Raw genomic sequence first — 20,425 nt, 5'->3', positions numbered from 1 at the left:
CCAATTGTGAATACTGATTTAAGCGATCCACTCTAGTCCAGTCCAGGGATCTTGGAGAGTGTCTGTAGAGACACCTTATAGACACATCCGCGTCCCTTCACGAAGGCCAAATGCCCGACTCTCCTAATTCCTAATGGACTAGGGTGAATCACTTAAACCATGACAACTGGTTAGAAGGTAGCAGAGATCCGATGCCAGGTTAATCCATGTTCCTTATAGTAGCCTACGTTCATATATCTCATTCTGTCAATTTACTCAAACTTAAGCAAAAAATATATAGTTTTTAAGAAGTTGTGATAACTTTGAAGAAAGTGATAAAGTTCAGGAATACAAGGTGTATATTCATAGAAACTTGTAATTTGGATAGGATTATAATAACGGTAAAATAAGAAATGAGAAAAAAATGATGAACAAATCAGATTGTTTGTATTAACTTAGAAAAAAAAAGATAAAAAAACAAAAAAAAACTAAATTAGAAAGCTCATAAAGGCATATAAATGTACTGCTTAGACTTTGGAACTATTGTTGGCGTCAGTAGCACTTCTCTATCATATAAAATAAATAAAACATCATATTCAAAAACTCAGTATATATATCCACTATTTCAATATCCATTTATGCCAGAAACTCACACTATCAAGAAGTACATTTGCAGACTTGATAACTCTGTGAATAATTTTCTTTTTTTAGAATGGAATAGAATCAAGACCTCAAGCTGCTCCAATGGCTCGTTTGGTTTATCAAAAAGTAGGGATTTTCTACTTTACATAAAAACCAAACAAAAGATGTCTAACCAAACACTTAAAACTCTCCTTTTTAAAGTATAGTTAGCATAAATATGAAGGCTTATATAGACAATATATATAGGCTAATATACTTGCAATTTTAAGGAGTCCAATGCACTCAATATCATCAGCATTTTGTATTTCTGGTGATCACAAAAGTTAGTTTAGTGTCAATAAGTCACGATATTCGGGTCCAGCGAAATTCCTACCACAAAACTGATGTGACAGAGCCATGAAATTGAAGGTTGTTCATGAGTTGATGACGTACCGCCATTGCTGTACCTCAGGGACTGGTACTTGTAAGGAATCTTCACACTGCATACAGATATTGGGGAATTGTGATTTTGTCTTGCCACTTGACAGCCACATGACAAATTATAAGCAAAAATTAATGTGTCATTGACATGGAAAATTTGACTTCTGATTGACTCACCACTTCAGCTTCATAGTAGGAATTTCGACGGATCCGAGCATATTGACTTTATTGACACTGGAGTTGAACATTAGTAACTTTATTGACACAAAACTAACTTTAGTGACTACCGGTGCACAAATCTAAACTTTAGTGACCCTGGATGCATTTGACCCGTATTTTAGGACTTTAAGCAACATAACCCAAGTCCCAACTACAACATAATATGTGTACTAACCTCAAACAAATCACTGAAAAGTACCATCAATGTAATAAAACCCAACGTCAACAATGATTCCTCCCGAGCATTGAATTTGAATAAAACGTAGACTTAATTAATTACCTTCTCTATCCGATTCTCCTGCTAGTGTCCGGCTTGTTTTTCCCCAATCGCTTCTATTTGTTCTAGTATATCCACAACTTCTTTCATAGATGGACGGCTAGCAGCCTTAGATTCTAAACATTTCAAGGAAAGTTGTACTGCTAGTAACATTGCTTTCAATGGGTATTGGCCACCCATCCTTGTGTCTATAATACTTCTCATCAACTTTGTCTTCTGTGAGAGAATTGGCTTCAACCAATCAACCAGGTTTTGCTGCCCCACTGGACGTGTTATATCTGACGCCCTTAATCCTGTCATTAATTCCAGTAGCACCACGCCGAAGCTATATGTATTTTGCTTCTTCATTGATGAGGCAGCCGCCATGCCTTAATAGATAACATTATAGTCAAAACTCCAACATAAAATAGTTTCAGAACCATGAAATAGTTTGACCTTACTTACAAAATGACACAAATTAAATTTTCTGACAAACATATTCAAAGCTTCACAATTACCTGTTACAATACACTCGGGAGCAACATAACCATACTCTTCTCCGTCTGAAGACCCCAATCTTGACCACACGAAAGCTGATATTTTTGCATTATAATTCTGTAAACAGGAAAAAGAAAAAGAAAAAGAAAAGGTAAACAGAGCTACCAAATTATAATTCACAGTAAGATTTATGGAACTTCTCTCCAATTAATTTTATTTTATTTTGGCTTAAGAACGAGAACTTACACCATCAAGCAGAATAACTGAAGGCTTGAGACAGCTGTGAAAATTGTATTCTGAAGAATGAAGAAAATCAAGACCTCGAGCTGCTCCAATGGCTATCTTGATCCGCATATCCCAAGACAATGGTTTAATCGCAGGATTCCCTGAACATAAAATCAATCCATTGAAGTTACTAAGTAAATCCAAGCCTTTGTAGATTCTCAATTTTTTTCCACTCTTTTCTTATTAATTCTTACTTCTGAAAAGATGAATTTCCAAGCTTCCATTCTGCATATATTCATACACAAGAAGTAATTTTCTATCCTCGCAACAATGTCCTAAAAGAGTAACCAAGTTTGGATGTGACAGCCTTTCTAGAATGTACAACTTCGTCTGCATTATCAAATTAAAAAACTGAATATAGTTAGCATAAATGTGAACGATCATAGACCTTATACAGCTTAACCAAAATTCATATTTTCATTTGCATGAATAACACCATCACCTGCACTTGTATAAACATAATTTTGATGCCCAACATTTTCATAAATTCCACTTTCAACGAGCGACCACTTGACAAACATTAGCTTGATGAACAACATCATCATGATTACAAAACATTAGTATAAAAAATCGATTAAATTGAACCAAAGTTCATATATTTTATGGTTTTCTTTTCATGTATTTTGATAACATCGGATATTATCCAAGGGTTCAAGGGAGATATTTACCAAAACGACCACGTATTGGAACGGTCTACGAAGGCAATGGCGTATCAGGCAAGACATCCGAGGGGCGGATCACCGAGACTCCGCCACACGAGATCCATAGTCAAACCTACGTGAAATCCGCCGTCACCCTTCGATCCGCCAGCTGAACAGCTGAGCCGATTTCCCAATAAAGGCAATTAATGAGCCATTAATGAGCTAACGGACATACTTAAAGGAAACCTGTAACCGCCATTAATGGAGCATTAATGGAGACTCTCTAGTTACCGAGGGTTACAACGACATGACTATATATATGTCTTGCATCCCAAGCTATCAAGGTACATACACACAATCCTAGAAACTCGACTTTGTCAATTCAGTTTATTCCTCCATTCATTATACTGACTTTGGCATCGGAGCTTCCCCCCGTCGAACCCAACGACGCCCCCACAGGGACGAAAGCTAATCGGAAATTCTCCACTAGTCATCATATTTATAGATCTAAAGTATCTTTCACTAGATTCACCCGAGTCTAAGTCTCCTACCTTCCTAGATTTCTCTAACCACTTATCAACCAAGTATTCTTGTGTTGCCTTATAGTTAGGATCGAGAACAAAGAAACGGATTCCTAAGAATTACCCTATTCGCATGTCTCCAATCCCAACATACATATGCTTAATGTTTATCCACCTCCACTCTTTGCAATTATTCAGTTGATATATGAAGTGCTCAATTTCACACATTTAAGTTTCTCATTAACTTATATGTTAAATTATTACCTGTACATTTAGAAAAAGCAGAGTCACATATTAAACCACCAGCTCAAGGCTGGTTTCTTAATGAAATTAACTACTCTTCCACAATTAAGACAGAAACAGCTATCGTAGGGGAAGAAGCCGTAAAATTAATAACTTAAAAATAAATGAAGGAAGAAGATGAAAAAGAAAAAGAAAGTTGATGAAAAATTAAATGATCAAATCAACGATGTTTTTACTAGCAAAAGTAGCCCTATTTCGAGGCTCCACCTATGTTTACAAAGCTAATTAGATAGGTTAAATGCATCATTGGTCACTGAATTCATATGGTTATCTTAAAATGGCGACTCAACTCCAATTTGTCTCAATAAAATCACTCAACTTTGAGTTTTGTCTCAATTAGGCCACTCAAGCGATTTCAGGGATTAAAAATCATCTAAATTTTGTTCAAAAAAAAAAAATCATCGGAATGATGACATACGTGACACGTCAGCATGAGTCAACTCAAATATCTGACCGTGGATGTCATGTGTTGTTTCGATCAGAGATTTGAATTGACCCATGCTGACATGTCACCTACGTCATCATTTCGATGCTTTTTAATCACTGAAATGTCAGAGTGACCTAATTGAAACAAAACACAAAGTTGAGTGATTTTATTGAGATAAATTAAAGTTGAGTGACCATTTTGAGACAACAATGTAAGTCCAGTGATATTCCAGTGACTTAAAATAATATAAAGCTCAATGATGATTTGGTCAAGTGGATTACACCACTTGGTTTGTGAAGTAGGCTGCTAACATACCACAACTGCAGCACCGCCCAAATGATGTAATAACAAAACAACAAAACAATAAACTAATAAAAAAGGGTAAATTGTTAACTATGTAAGACATGGTTCAGATCCACAAATCACATCTCATGTTTCGTGCCACTAATTTCCATCCAAATTTTCATTATTTGACTCTTTTAGCAGCTAAAACAGAAAAACGAGCGCAAGCATATTGATCTTGGAACAGCATGTGAAACAAATAGATTTAGTAAGTATTACACTCTGAGCAGCTTCAATTGATCTAAGAACAACCTTAAAAAACCAAATAAGATATGTACATTTCACTCTTATCGTGCATATACACAATTCACTATTTACTCTTATAATGCATATACACTTTGACGATCAAGTTAGTGACAGATGTGATAGGACAAGGTAGAGAGAATCTAACCCCTTGCTTAGAGAGCTTAGATGCCTTTATATAGACTTGGGGATAAGAGGGAGATTACCTTGTTCTTCTCGTTGTTCTTCACTCCAATATGCAGTCCTTCACGTTGTTCGTCGCTCCAATATGCTTGGCCCAAAACTGCTATTTAGGAATAGTCACAAGTTGTTCCTTCTTCTATATAATGTACAGAAGAACCAAAGTTAATATTTTTCAACTAAAAACTCCTTCAAATCACCTCCAATAAATAAATAAATTCCCAAAAAATGACAAGTACACCAAATCATCTCATTGCTATTATAATAAAGGTTTAATACCCCTTGTCAAATTTTTTTTGTCAATCAACCCTATGTACTTAGCGGCCAACCTTTCAACCTCTAAACTCAACAACATTTAGCCCATTTTTACCTACATGACAGTGAAATGACACATACATACCTCCTAATGTTGGTAACAGCAACATGTGCCATGTATGCAAAAAGGAAAGCAAGTGCATTAGCCTAATAGTTTAACATCAATAGTAATAATAATAAAAAGTATAAACAAGTTTACCTCTTCATAGTTGTATTAAGATCTTCTATTATTGAATATGAACTTCCATTCATTTCAATTCTCTCAAGCATTGGTGTATTCATTGACCCAAATGAGAAAGATTCCATCTTATTGCATTGATTAAGCTTCAAAGACTTTAGCAAAGGCAATCCAATTGCATAAATGCCACCACAAAATGTCTTAAGTTTAGGCATATGTTGAAGCTCCAAAGCCATTAGCATCGGAAAAACAATCGTCTCTATTTCACTTCCGTCGTCTTTTGCAATAATTTCTTCCATCTTCTCACAACGACTAATCTGTATCTTTTTCAGTTGAATCAAAAGTTGAGCTACTCGAGTTGAGAGAACGTATGAGTTATGACATTTTGATAAAACAAGAACTTGCAACCTTTGAAACGCTATGACATTTTTTGGAATTCGAGACCATATATGGATTAAATTTTTTAAACCATACAACTCCAACTCTTTCAAATAATTAAGCACCATAGTATAACTATGGTTTTCCTTGAACAAAAATATAACTTCTATTTCATCACAAAATGCAATCTTGAGTTTTTCTAAATTGTTTAACCTTTTATCCATCAATTCGAATGGAAATGCGCAACGTTTCTCCAGATGGCCATTTATGCCGTTGTCTCTAATACGTGAAACCTTCGAAATCAAAAGAGAATTTTGTATTAACAATCAAAATGTTTCTAAACCTAACATTCATAACATATATTGTATAAACAGAATCATAAATAATGCATACCTGACTGTTGGAAACAAGTTCTTCATTGCTCGAATCCTCATTATGAATCTCATCATTTTGTATTAGAAAACCAACTAGCTTTGGAAGTGAATGCAAATGAAGATTTCTGATGAAGTTAACATGAACATCATCAACTATGCTATTATCATCCACTTCATCTATGTAGAAAATTCCCTCCATTTCGGTACAATCAAGTATCTCTATGCTAGTGAGTCGTCTCAATCCTCTAGCGATCGACATCGGAAACACGTATTTCAGTTTATGACAGAACCTTATGTTTATCTGTCTCAAGTTCTCAAACCATCCGAAACGCGGTCTTGTAATTCCATGCCATATTTCTTTCAAATTGCGTAACATTGATAGATGGAGACTCCTCAAATCCCCCAATGAGCTACAATTTGTAGCGGTATAAACTAAGTACTCTAGCTCATCACATTCAGTAACTATCATGTTCTTCAAATGTGGGAAGTCATAGTCTTGGAGTTCATACATAACATTCTTCAAATTTTTTACCCTTGTCAAATTCAAATCTTCAATTCGGCTCATCAAATCACAAATTCCACTCTCTTTGATATCACATGCTTCTCCTGTGAGTTGCAACTCATTTACTGACCCCTTGCCAAATGGTTGATATTTCAGATTATTCGACACGAGAATTTTAAATTGCTGAAGGTTTTTAAAAACTGTAGAGTTTTTAGGCAAAATTGAAGCATTTTGTATGCAAATTTGTAATGTATTTAGTGAAAGAAATACTATCTCACTAAGGCAAACATTGATTCGCTCTTCATCATCATCAACATCATTCTTCTCTTCACTCGATTCGCAATCACTTGCCTTGCAACCCCACCTTCTGAAGCTTGATGGAAGATACAACTCTTCTAGTTTCAACATTCTTGACAATACACCCGGCGGAATGAATGCAATGTTCATTTTTCTTAAGTCCAGCAGCCTCAGATTACCTAGTTGTCCCATCTCTTGAGGAATATCTGTTGAACTTAAGGTGGATATGGAAAGGAACTCCAGATTTATCAGATCTCCAATCGAAGATTTCTAGGTAAATTAAGTGAGCATGAAAGCAATGTTGTGTCTAAAGATAGAACTCGGAGCTCTTCCATTCCTTGAAAAAACTCAATTGGAAGGTTTTCTGATTCTTCCCCGTACTTAAGTCGTAGTAGAACAAGCTCTCGAAAAACCAGATTAGTAGGATGCTCGCTTATCTTTTTAAGCACAAGTGAAAGTCCATAGCAATCTTTATATCTATTAGTACTTGGCCACTTTTCACTTATAGTCTCATGGCGTCCAAATACTAATGGATATCTGGAGGAAATCGACGATGCTAGATTATATCCCGGAGTTTGCATTATTACACATTGATTGTTAAATTCATCTTCGATATGACGAAGCTTGGTTACGTGACGAGGAATTAGATGATTAATGGTCTCTATAAGGCCATGGACTCTACATCTAGCTTGATGCAGATTATGCACATCTTCAAACAAATCTAGTCCCATCCCATATATAACTAAATCTTCAATTGGTATAATAAAATCTTGAGGAAATAAGCTACAAATCAGAAGACATATCTCTGGTTCAGTTGGTACAGATTTATGATCAAGTACTTCATTTGGATTTGATTTTGACTTTAGATTTAGCCAAATAGTTTTCAGCTTGTTTCTCAATGCATTCACAGTAGTCGTTAACATGGAAATCGGTAGGCCACTTATAATCTGCCTTGCCATTTGATGCAAATCTAAATGGTTAACAGAATTATCGTCAATAATACTCATGAACTAACCAAATAAATATGAACATTTCAGAGATTCAAAATATAGAAAGACATGTTTTAATTTGAATTATGGATATCTCACAAAATTAATTTCAGTTACAGTCAATTTAAAGATAGAGAGAGATAATAAACTAATCGTTAGGGTTTAGGACTTTACCTTGAAATTTTCCTGGTCTTGTTTCTTTTTAGCTTCTGCTTCTAATCCAATATTGACTACCTTTATCAGAAAAAGCAAGCTTTCTCAGTTGCTGAATTAATGGAGAAATAAAATAAGATGAGGAGTGTGGAGAATATTTCCATGGAAAATGAAAGGAGAATTCATAAAGGATTTGGGTGGAAAAATAATTAAAAACAATTAATAATAGTGTTTGAATATTGTCTGCATATCTGTGTTTGAAATTGTCTGCACATCAAGTTTGAAATTGAATAATGCCTTTCTTTCAATAGTGTTTCAATATCTCCAACAGCTGGCGAGTAAAAGCAGGAGAAATATCTGCCAACAATTCCCAACCCAACTTAGAGAAATAAATAAAATAAAAATTTATCAGATGAACTCCTGCACTTAAAATTAAATTTAAAAAAAAAAATGAAAATAGAGTTGTTGAACAGCGAAATTGTTGGCCTTTTTTATATTATTCATCTACATGCATTAATTAGTTTAATACTTCAATATTAATATTTTATATAATAATTCAATCAGTCCTCCGAATTTGTAGCTGGACTTGTATTATTTATTATTTTCTGCTTCTTACCAAATAATTTACAATTCATTAGATCTCATGTGGAGATTGCAAAAAACCTGGAATCAAATTTACAACCATTGACTTTTTGAGATCTGGATGTTTATTTTTATACTCTTGATTGTACAGTGTATGTTAATTACACGAGTATATATAAAAAAAAAGGAAGGAAAGGATATTAACTGAGAACTCTCTGCTACGGTTTGGCTTTCCCAATGGCTGCACCGCCTTTGTCCTCCCGTCCTCCATGACCACTGCCCTCTGCGATGCCGGATAAGGATGGCCATAACAATGGAATGGAGCCTGATTCCCTGAAAAAATCCTGGAAAGATATTGTGGCGGCTAGATGTCTACCTACGACTCCTAGAATGAGACAATATTTATGAGCTGCCACCAACTGATTACATTAATAATGATCCTCTGAACCCTAGGGTTACTCTTGACCTGAACTTGAAGAATGAACTAATTATTCCATGGGAGAATGCCTTGGTTATTAAGCTTTTAGGTCGACACCTTGGTTATGTTGCTCTCTAAAAATGAGCAATTGAGCTTTGGAAACCAATTGCTCCCTTTGATATGATGGATTTGGGTCACGGATTTTATCTAGTAAAGTTTGATAATGAATTGGATAGAGACCATGTGATTAGTGGATAGTCTTTGGCTTGTCCAGGGGCATTACCTCACTGCCGGAACGTGTACTGCTTCCTTTAACCCCTCAGATGCGCTTGTTGAATCAAGCATGGTTTGGATTAGATTTTCCGAACTACATTTATTTATTATAATGATGTGTTGCTGGCAATAGGAGAGGCGGTAGGGAAACTAAAGAAAGTGGATCAGAATATGGATCAAGCTGCGTGAGCGAGAGGCAACTTTACTAAAGTGTGCATTGAAATTGATTTGCAAAACCCTCTGTTGGAAAAGTTTGACTTGGAAGAAGGAACATTGAGTTGAGTACGAAGGATTACATGTAGCATGTAATTCAGAAGATATATGGTCATCAAAAGTCAATCTGTGGCATGAATTTTGATACTAATATAATAAATATAATAAATTGAATTGCTAATTAAGCAATTGTATCCTCAAATTCTCACAAAATCATGTTATCTTTAGCATGAATTTTGATACTAATATCACAAACTATTCTTAAATATGAGAAAATTCAATTCTCTTAATTTTTTTTCTTGCAAACATGAAAATCAAATAAATAAAATTGAACTGAATTGAATTCCTGAATATCCAAACAGTAATACTGAATTTCAATCAATAGGAAACAAAATGTCACAGTGGGACTCACTTTGAGAAAAATAACTGAACAAAACTATAAGTATTGCACTTGTTTCTCTTTCTTTCCTCTCATTTAAAGGACACATAATTATAAGAAATGCTTATATAATTTTATTTTTCCTCTAAAGAGAAGTGGTAGTACATAGTAAATTATAATATATTCGTAATAAGAATCAATACCAGCCACTCCCGCTGACATTCTGAGTTCAATAGATTGATGGCAACTGGCATTCCAATGCCATTTTTGGAGGGTGCAAAAGTCTCTGTGTCTATCCATCCTTTAAAGGAGTAGACATTACCAGAACTTCCTTCATCCAACAAATTATTTGGTCGAAAATTATTTGCAGCAATCTTCAGATCAGCAAAGGAGAAACAATGAAAATGCAGACATCCCTCGCAACTAGCAAAAGAATCAATAATGGATCGTAAATTTAAAGTGCTATAAGAATATAATAAAATTAGAAAAAAAAGAAAGTACACTGATGTCACAGATAAAATTATCTATTTTGAGTCATATCTAATGACTTTTGAAAAGAAAGCAAATGGTCAAGTATCATAAATGCAATCAAAAGCATAAGAAAAGAAATGGTACCGCCTCATAGTTGCGTTAAGACCTCCCATGGATGAATATAAGCTTCCATTTATTTCTATTCTCTCCAGCATCGGCGTCCTCAATGATCCATAAGAAAAAGCTTTCATCTTATTGCATTGATTAAGTTTCAAAGATGCCAACAAAGGTAATTCAATTCCATAAATCCCACCGAAGAAAATCCTAAGATTGGGTATATGTTGAAGTTCTAAAAGCTTTAGTTGGGGCAATACAATTTTGTCTTTAATCTCATTTTCATCATTTGCAACAATTTCTTCCATCTTCTCACAACGACTTATATATAATTTTTGTAGTTGAGCCAAAAGTTTGGCTATTCGAGACGAGAAAACATATAAATTGGGACATTCTGATAAAACAAGAAGTTGCAAGTTCTGAAAGGCCGTAATTTTTTGTGGAATGTGAAACCATATATGAACTAAGTTTCGCAGCCCATACAGCTCTAACTCTTTCAAAGAATTAAAGGGTATAGAAGTACCATAGTTTTCTTCAATCCAAAATACAACTTTTAGTTCATCACAAAAAGCTATTTTGAGTCTTTTCAAATTCTGCAACCATTTTTCTGCAAAGTTGGACGGAAATGCAGTGTACATCTTCATATAGTCCTTCCAAATAAAACAAACATAAAATGAAAATTAATAATCAACTGAAAAACACACAATGAGACTATTCTGTTTAAAAAGTGTTACCCCATCAGAAGTTATTAAATGATCTTAAATCATATAATAGTTTTCCATAGCCCTTTAAAGGCTTAAACTTGTCCAAAAAGTTTGATTGGCCCGTGAACTGTGTCCTGATAGCCCTCTGAACTTGCATAAAATGTTCAGTTAGCACCTTGAACTTGCATAAAATGTAATCAATTGATCACTCGGTTACAAAAAAAGTAAGTTAAATACGGAAGATGTATTGCACGCGTCTTAAAATGTTATTACATAATTCACATAATACATTAAAAAGGAAGTTCTTGATTGCTCAACTATAAATCTTGTTTTCTCTAATATTAAAACCGCATATCCCAACCTTTATCGTTTTACTTTTTTTTTAAGACGTGCGCAATACATCTTCCGCAGTTAACTTACTTTTTCTAACCGAATGATCAAATTTATTACATTTTATGCAAGTTTAGTGGGCTTACTAAATATTTTATGCAAGTTTAAAAGGCAATCAGGACACTTTGAAAGTTCAGGGGCCAATCAAGCTTTTTGGACAAGTTTAGGGGGCAAATGATGTATTAAGCCCCTTTAAATTAATATGAAAGATTATATTCACTCTTACAATTTAGTGACTTTCAATTAATTAATTCCCAAGTTGTATTTAATTTTACTCTCCAATAATTATTAGCACAGGGGATAAGCTGTTGGGTATACCTGTTTGTGGAAATTAAGTTGTTGGGTATCGCTTTTTTGCCATTTTGCTCTGCTTGTTGAGATAAATGGTGCACAAATGAGTTCTTTATCATCATTGCAACTCTCATTCAATATTGACTTGCCTTTATTTGTTGGAGAGGGTTTGGAATATCCATCACATGTATCAACTGATCCCTCCGCATAACTTGATACAACCTATCGATGAGAAAATAACGTTAACGTTTCATATTTTATTTTTGTAGACAAAGCTAACAATCCTACAAAATAGTAATGACTACGAAAAATCTTGTGGTTTTACCTTATTAGTTGTCAAGGATCTTTTGATGTCACTGTGTACCCCCATTAATCGTATTATCCTTGTGTACCAGTAAACTAATCAGCCTTGGAAGTGAATGCAAATCTAGTTCTTCAATAGAGCACTTTGTAAAGGGGATGTCGTCCTCATCTTCATAGAAAATTCCCTCCATTTCATTACAATCAAGTATCTCTATGTTTTTCAGTATTGATCTTCTAACGATTGATAATGGAAACACATATTTCAATTTATGACAAAACCTTATGCTTATGTGACTCAAATTCGGCAGCCATCTAGAAGTTATCCATCTTTCATGACATATTTTTTTCAAATTGGATAACATTGATAAATGGAGACACTCCAACTTCCTAAACAAATAATCACCTTCGGACATCATTGGTTTTTTGGTTCTATCAACTACATACTCAAGTTCATCACATTCAGAAATAATCATCTTCTTTAACTGTGAAAAGTCACTATCTTCAAGCAGGTAGATAACATTCTTCAAATTTCTCACTCTTGCCAAACTCAAGTCTTCGGTACGACTCATCAAATCACAAATACCACTTTCTTTGATATCACATGCATCACCTGTGAGTTGCAACTGATTTATTGAACCTTGACCAAATGGTTCATATTTAACATTGTTTGGTACAAGAATTTTAAACTCTTGAATGTTTTTGAATATCAGCGACTTTTTAGGCAAATTTGAAGCTTTTGGTAAAGTAATTTGTAATGCATTTAGTGAAAGAGATACTATCTCAGTAAGACTTGCATTGACTCTCTCTTCATCATCAGAAATATCCTCTTCCCCTGATTCCCATTCATCATAATCATCATTATTTTTTGGCTTGCATCCCCACCTTGTGAAGCATAATGGAAAATACAACTCTTCTAGTTTCAACAATCTTGACAATACACCCGCTGGAATGTATGCAATGTTCATTTTCCTTAAGTCGAGCAACCTCAGATTCTCTAGTTGTCCCATCTCCCTAGGAATATCTGTTAAACTTAAGACAAAAATTGAAAGAAATTCCAATTTTATCAAACCACCAATCCAAGACATATCTCCAAACTTAGGTGCTTTCAGACGCAATGTTCTAAGATTCCTCAGCACATTAAGAGACTGTGGTAGTGACGGGACGTCCAATGATAGAACACGAAGCTCTTTCATTCTTTCAAAGAAATCAATTGGAATGCTTCCTGAATCTTCTCTATATTGAAGTTGTAGCAGAGTAAGCTTTGGACACTCCAAATTAACAGGGTGCTCATCGACCTTTTTAAGCACAAGTGAAAGTCCATAGCAATCTTTATATGAAATTGACTCTGGCCACTTTTCTATTATAATCTCTCGGTGAAATACCAATCCATTCCTTGAGAGAATCGACTTTGCTAAATCCCGTGTGTCATCTAGCATTTCTAGATACTGATAGCCGGGTCCATCTCTCTCATTAGCAAGCCTAATTTTTCCACCAATTGGTTGACGGGGGTATTTTAGATCATTAATGATCGAAATGATGTGATGGACTCTACATTTTGCTGCAAACATATCATGCACATCTTCAAACAGCTCTATACCCATCCCGTATATTACCAATTCATCGATTGGTATTCTACAATCATCAGGATACATGCTACAAATCAAGAGACATAACTTTGCTTCTTTTGGTATAAATTTAGACCTGTACCTAACTAGAGGTATGAAATCTGAGCAACATGGAAAATCATTTGATTTTGCCTTCATTTGTTGCCAAATAATATTTAACTTGTTTTTCAGTTTGTTGGCAGCAGAAGCAATGTCAAGAGATAAGCCACCATGCTCATCTGTAATGTGTCTTGCCATTTGATACAAAAATGGCTGTCAATCAAAATTAACCCAATTACATATTAACAATTAACTTACAGTTAACCAATCAATCAAAATTAAAGTTAAAAATTTCACCTAGAAGTTTGACTTTTAGTTTTCAGCTTCGGCTTCTAATACTCACCATCGAGTACACTTGACCTTCCTCAGAACGTCAATCCAGTGGCTAAATGTAGAACAAAAAAGCAGAGAATGAAATAATAAATAATGTTAAAGACATAGTGAAGAAGATCACAACAAGAATAGTGATCAAACGACAATTATTAATACAAGCAAAGATAATTAAACTCTAATATGCAATTTCTAGTATTTCAAAAAATTCAGATTATGATCTAAGATTTATTGTTAAGCTGAATTCAACAAATTGAGCAGAAAAAGAATTCCACAATTTGTTCATATGATAATGAGATAGCCTTTCCATTATTGGTGATAGGTAGTCAACTATCTAATTATCTAACTAACTATGTCATATACAAGAATCACCTTCATATCTATAATTTCAATTTCAACAATCAACAATCAGAACATATACAGCACTAATTTTTCAGTCAATTAAGAAAATGAATTTATCATCAACAATCTACTATCAAAAGAAGCAACAGAAAGTTAAATGAACATATATAGGGCTAATTTTTCAGTTAATTAAGAAAATGAGTTTATCATCAACGATCTACTATCAAAAGAAGCAACAGAAAGTTAAATGAACATATATATAGGACTAATGATGCGGACATCTTTTCAACAAATTCCAAGTCCAGGTTAGGGAAGTAGCAAGGTAACAAATTTCGTCAGGTATGCGGGGAAAGTGATTCAGAAGAGGAGGAAGACGCACAGGTATGTGCGGATCTCCTTTGATGGATCTCTCCGATGGATCTCCTTTGAAGGATCTCTTCGATGGATCTCCTCTGATGGATCTCTTCGGCGGATCTCCTCGGATGGATCTCTTCGGCGGATCTCCTTTGATGGATCTCTCCGATGGATCTCCTTTGATGGATCTCTTCGACGGATCTCCTTTGAAGGATCTCCTTTGATGGATCTCTTCGGCGGATCTCCCTTTGAATGATCTCTTCGATGGATCTCTCCGATGGATCTCCTTTGACGGATCTTCTTCGATGGATCTCTTCGACGGATCTCTTCGACGGATCTACTTCTGGGTACCTATCCGATGTGTCTCCTCATGTGTATCCTTTGGGATTACTTACCCACTAAGGAGAATAGGGGATTACTTGCTCACCAAGGGGGACAAGTCTAGCCTGTCCACTATATTTACTGTTTTGCCATTAATAATTGTTGTTTTGTCATTAGCCCTTATTTACTAGTTTGCCACTTGTTTTCCATTATCCCACCTTACCCCTTTAGGGTTTATCTATTTAGTTATAAGTGAACACCCTTTATTGTAATTTCATTGTTAGGTCTTGGATGATATAAATTCATCCTTTTCCTTGTAAAAAAGATAACTTTTTATCAATCAAATTATATCTTCTGTTTTTTTGAGAGTGTTTTTAGGGTTCATCCCTCTTAACAATACAATGGGGATTTCTAATTCCTTCAAGTTTAGCTTGTAAATCTAGGGGTTTCACGGCTCCTTCAAGTTTAGCTTGAGAATATCTTTGGTAGTTTACGATTGAAAACTATCGCCCGTTACCCGATCTGTATCAACTAATCATCAATCTCTACTAACCTGGCCTTGGAAAACTATCCTGTTTACTAGTTCCATCAAACCGTTTCCGTCGAAAACTATGTCATATACAAGAATCACTTTGATATCTATAATTTCAATCAACAATCAACAATCAGAACATATATAGGACTAATGTTTCAGTTAATTAAGAAAATGAGTTTATCATCAACGATCTAATATCAAAAGAAGCAATAGAACGTTAAATGAGAACATATATTGGACTAATCATCAATCTCTACTCACCTGGCCTTGGAAAACTATCCTTCTGCATTTGGTTTGATTGCAAAGAGCTGTGGAACATTCAAATCGATTGAAATTGATAACGAAAGAGTAAATTTTGGTCATTACTGAGTCTGAGTATGTTATCTTGTGGCGGCTCAATCGGACATTTCTTCCTTTCTTCATTTCTACCATCAAGTCAAATGAGCCATCAACCTCATCAAATAAAAGCCCATAGCCTAATTGCCGATTCTGGCCCAAGTGTATTTATTTGGTCAAAACTATTTTCTGAGTAAACAATAGGGTCAAATACATAAATATCATAATTAAGTACAAAATTATAACTAAGTCATATTACTAAACTTAATTTTTAATATGTCATTATTTTCTATATATTATGATTTTATATTCTAATTTAAAAATTTTAGAGTCCAATTCATAAATCCTAAATCCTAAACCCTAGACAATATATTCTATACTTCTAACTTATAAATTCTAATCTTTAAAATATATTAAAAGTATTGATTTTACTAGTTTGATATAATCTAAAATTATGACTTGATACAGTTGTAAATAATTTTTAAAAGATGAATTTCTGTGTAATTTTCTCTAAAAAATATAGGGCTTGCTACATAAATATCATAATTAAATTTAAAATTATAATTAAATCAAATTATCAAATTTAATTATAAATATATCTTATATAATAAATAAAATATGTTTTTATTTTTAATTTAAAAATTATAAACTCAAATTCATAAATCTTAAACTCTAAAATAATATATTATAGATCTACATTTCATAAACTCTAATTCTTAAAATAAATTAAAAGTAATGATTTTATTAATTTCATATAATTTTAAATTATGACTTGATATAGTTGTAAATAATTTCTATATAAATTTTCAAAAATAAAAATGAATTAATATTAATTGAATAAACATTTATGATTTGATTAATTTATTTAATTGGATTGAAAAAGTTTAAAATCAGAATATCGATATTGTTAGGCCTAATGTTCCTCCATCCCCTTTAACTTGTCCAAATTGGTAATTTTACCCCTGAACTCATTGAATATCCTATTTACTCACTTAACTCTATAAAAGTGGTATTTCTCACCTCACTTAACTTATTCAAATACCCTTCTAACTCATCGAATGTCCTATTTACCCTCATTAACTCTATAAAAGTGGTATTTCTCACCCCCTTATGATCCTATGTGGCAGTAACTTTATGTGTGTATACAACAAAGGCATGAACCATGTGGATGTGGAAAATTGGGCACTAACAATAACAAAAAAAAAAGATTATAAAAGTCCCTAAAATCTAACATCTAAATCCCTAATTCCTAATTCCTATCTCCTTCCCGATTCCTATGGCTATAAATGGGGCGGTGCGAGACGGGGATTGCATTAATCATCCCCGACCGCTGGTCTATCGGGGAATCCCCGTTCCCATCCTTGAATTACAAATAGAGAAAATTTGGCTATCATCCCCGCCTCGCAGGGAATCTCCATCCACGTTTAAGTTTTTAAACTTTTTACTTTTTTCCTATAAAACATCAATTCGTAGTCATGAACTACTATTACAGGGACATATAAAATCATAAACTGCTAGATATAGAAAAATAACTAATCAATTACAAACAAAGATTCAAAGTGTTAATAAAAACAAGTTCAAAATAAATTAATAATATATATTTTGTAGTTTTTTTTAATATTCAGGTATTTAGTCGGGGATCCCCATTGGGGACATTCGAGGATGAGACACTTAGGAGTTAAGAGGGTAAATAGGACATTCGATGAGTTAAGGGGATAAATATGGAGTTAAGGGGGTGAGAAATACCACTTTTATGGAGTTAATGAGGTAAATAGGAAATCTGATGAGTTAGAGGGATAAAATGAATAATTTAGACATGTTAAGGGGTGAGAAATATCATTTTTATGGAGTTAAGGGGGGTAAGACAAAATTTTACATACCATAAATGTCAAATATATTCTTAAATTAACCATCAATCTATATTCAATAAATCAGATAGACATCTTTTAAGTTTAAAATATTAATGATTTGAACCTTTTAAAACCTAAATAATTTTAGAGATTTTTACATGAATATTACAAAATTACAATTAAATCATATCATCAAAATTACTTTTCAATATGTCAATATTTTTCATCTATAAGAAATAATGTATTATTTTATACTCTTATTTATAATTTTTGAATCTATATTCAAAAAATCAATTGGACCTCTTTTAAGTTTAAAATATTAATTATTTGGACCTTTTAAAACCTAAATAATTTTTAGGGATTTTTACATGAATATCATATTTGGTTATAAAATTACAATTAAATCATATTATCAAAATTACTTTTCACTATGTCATTATTTTCATATATAAGAAATAAATTATTATTTTATACTATAATTTAAAAAATTTAAACTCCAATTTATAAATTCTAAACCTTAGTAAATATATATTAGACGTTTAATTTATAATTAATCTTTAAAATATATTAAACATCATAAGTTTATTAGTTTATCATGATTTAAAGTATTATTTGATATAATTGTAAATAAGTTTTTAAAAGTGGATTTGTATATAAATTTTTTAATATTAATATTTGTATATTCTTTTTAGAAAGCAAAATATTTGTGTAAAGTTATTTTATTAAGAAATAGGAGTTGTTAACTTAACCATTTGGATATTTATTGCTTTTTGTATAAATTATGTTTTATACCATATATATATATATATATATATATATATATATATATATATATATATATATATATATATATATAAAATTAGGCCCCTACAGCCTTGGACTCTAGACCATGATACTCATAGCCTAAGCCCAGGATCGGCCCTAGACTTTATATCTTTGTGAATAACATTCTTTTGTGAAGTATGAAGAAAATCAAGACCTTTAGCTGCTTAAATGGCTATCTTAATGTGCATATTCTAAGACAATGGCTCAATCTCAGAATTTCTTAAACATAAAACCAATCCACTAACCAGACCACTAACCAAAGAAGTTGCTAAGTAAATCCAAGCTTTTATATATTCTCAAATTTTTCCACTGTCGCTCTTTTCCCAACTTAGTTAATTTACCAAATCATTTTCGATATTCTCACAAAATCCACTAACCAAGCCACTAACCAAAGAAGTTGCTAAGTAAATCCAAGCTTTTATATATTCTCAAATTTTTCCACTGTCGCTCTTCTCCTAACTTAGTTAATTTAGTATAAAGGAACTCAATTGTTAATCGAGCAAATGTGTCGTCCAGAAACTACTCTATATTTAATTCTCACAAAATACTTTTTTCTTTGGCATGATTTCCAATTCTCACATAGTCTTAAGTGTAAATTACACCAATGATACATGAATTTTACTCTTATTCACACTTTGAAATGCGAGTTTGATAATTTTTACACGAGTAGTAGCTCACACTTTGATACCTAGATTTCATTTTGTCCCAAAATTATACTTCATGGCGATGATTGGACAATTTAGTACTTTTAACCGGTTAGTAATCAGTCAACACGAGTTTAAACATTTTTAATTAAAATTTAGGACCCACAAACGCTTTACTAACATAAAAAAATATATAATAATATCCTTTAATTTTTTTCCCTCCCAAAATTTCTCTCTCTCTCTCCGACACTCAAACTCCATTGTTGATTCGAACAGGAGCAACCATTAAAAAAAAGGGTAAATTTCAAATAAAATCTTTGTGGTTTCACTAATTTTCAGATAAAGGACTGTGGTTTACTTTTTGTCAAAACGAGGATTGAGGTTTCGCACTTGGATTAATGTTATTAAAACCACCTTTAACGACCTGAAAATGAAAATTTTCAAGAATTAAAGTCGTTCAATGTCATATTTTCTATGGAAATATATTTTCGATTTTCGAAAATCATATTTTTTGGAACTTTCTCTCTCTAAACATTAACTTTCTCTCTCTTTACCAAACATCATCTAAATAATCTCAAAATAAAAAAGTTGAAGAATTAAAGTTGCTTAGAATATTAGTAGTTCTTACAATATGTCATTTTTGAAGTCGTCAAGGGTGATTTTAATCGTATCAATCGAAAAAGTCTTTATTTTGGTAAAGTTGAAAACCTCCATCCTCGTTTTAACAAAAAGTAATCACGGTCCTTTATCTGAAAATTAGTGAAACCACAAGAGTTTTATTTGAAATTTACTCTTAAAAAAGTACAGAAGATGAATACCAGCAACAGAAGATCAAATGTTAGTGGTGTAGCTCATCAAAACACTCAAAACTCAATCTTTATGCCGTCGTAACTAAGATGAAATAAGCTACTAAGAAGTTCAAAGACGCGAACCTTATCGGCATT

The 20,425-nt window shown here is 33.0% G+C and overlaps 1 protein-coding gene across 7 annotated transcripts; it reads right to left on the bottom strand.

The window, feature by feature from the left end:
• Window positions 1-574: 574 nt before the first annotated feature.
• LOC136208647 (probable serine/threonine-protein kinase PBL10) lies at window positions 575-16,248 on the bottom strand. Of its 7 annotated transcripts, XM_065999735.1 has the most exons (9): window positions 12,303-12,489; window positions 12,005-12,199; window positions 10,623-11,242; window positions 10,211-10,430; window positions 2,494-2,629; window positions 2,261-2,400; window positions 2,035-2,131; window positions 1,541-1,905; window positions 575-1,100 (listed from the first exon to the last, which is right to left on the bottom strand). In XM_065999735.1, exons 1-8 carry the CDS (start codon window positions 12,345-12,347, stop codon window positions 1,562-1,564), a joined length of 1,797 nt encoding a protein of 598 aa, XP_065855807.1. In that variant the 5' UTR covers window positions 12,348-12,489; the 3' UTR covers window positions 575-1,100; window positions 1,541-1,561. The 7 variants fall into 7 exon arrangements, 4 of the variants coding, with proteins under 4 accessions (XP_065855807.1, XP_065855806.1, XP_065855804.1 ...); XM_065999734.1 differs by having other exon boundaries at window positions 575-1,905; XR_010677218.1 differs by lacking the exons at window positions 575-1,100; window positions 1,541-1,905; window positions 2,035-2,131; ... (3 more) ...; window positions 12,005-12,199; window positions 12,303-12,489 and adding exons at window positions 4,983-5,095; window positions 5,471-6,120; window positions 6,221-7,970; window positions 8,164-8,499; window positions 8,930-9,780 and having other exon boundaries at window positions 2,493-2,629.
• Window positions 16,249-20,425: the final 4,177 nt, after the last annotated feature.

The sequence above is a fragment of the Euphorbia lathyris genome, chromosome 10 (assembly GCF_963576675.1).
Source record: "Euphorbia lathyris chromosome 10, ddEupLath1.1, whole genome shotgun sequence".
Taxonomy (NCBI): domain Eukaryota; kingdom Viridiplantae; phylum Streptophyta; class Magnoliopsida; order Malpighiales; family Euphorbiaceae; genus Euphorbia; species Euphorbia lathyris.
The sequence above is the reverse complement of the archived record's forward strand: the minus strand, read 5'-3'. Positions and strand labels throughout refer to the sequence as shown.

Excerpts from the sequence above, each read along its gene's own strand:
- LOC136208647 (XM_065999732.1), bottom strand. The coding sequence starts at position 14,142 with ATGGCAAGACACATTACAGATGAGCATGGTGGCTTATCTCTTGACATT.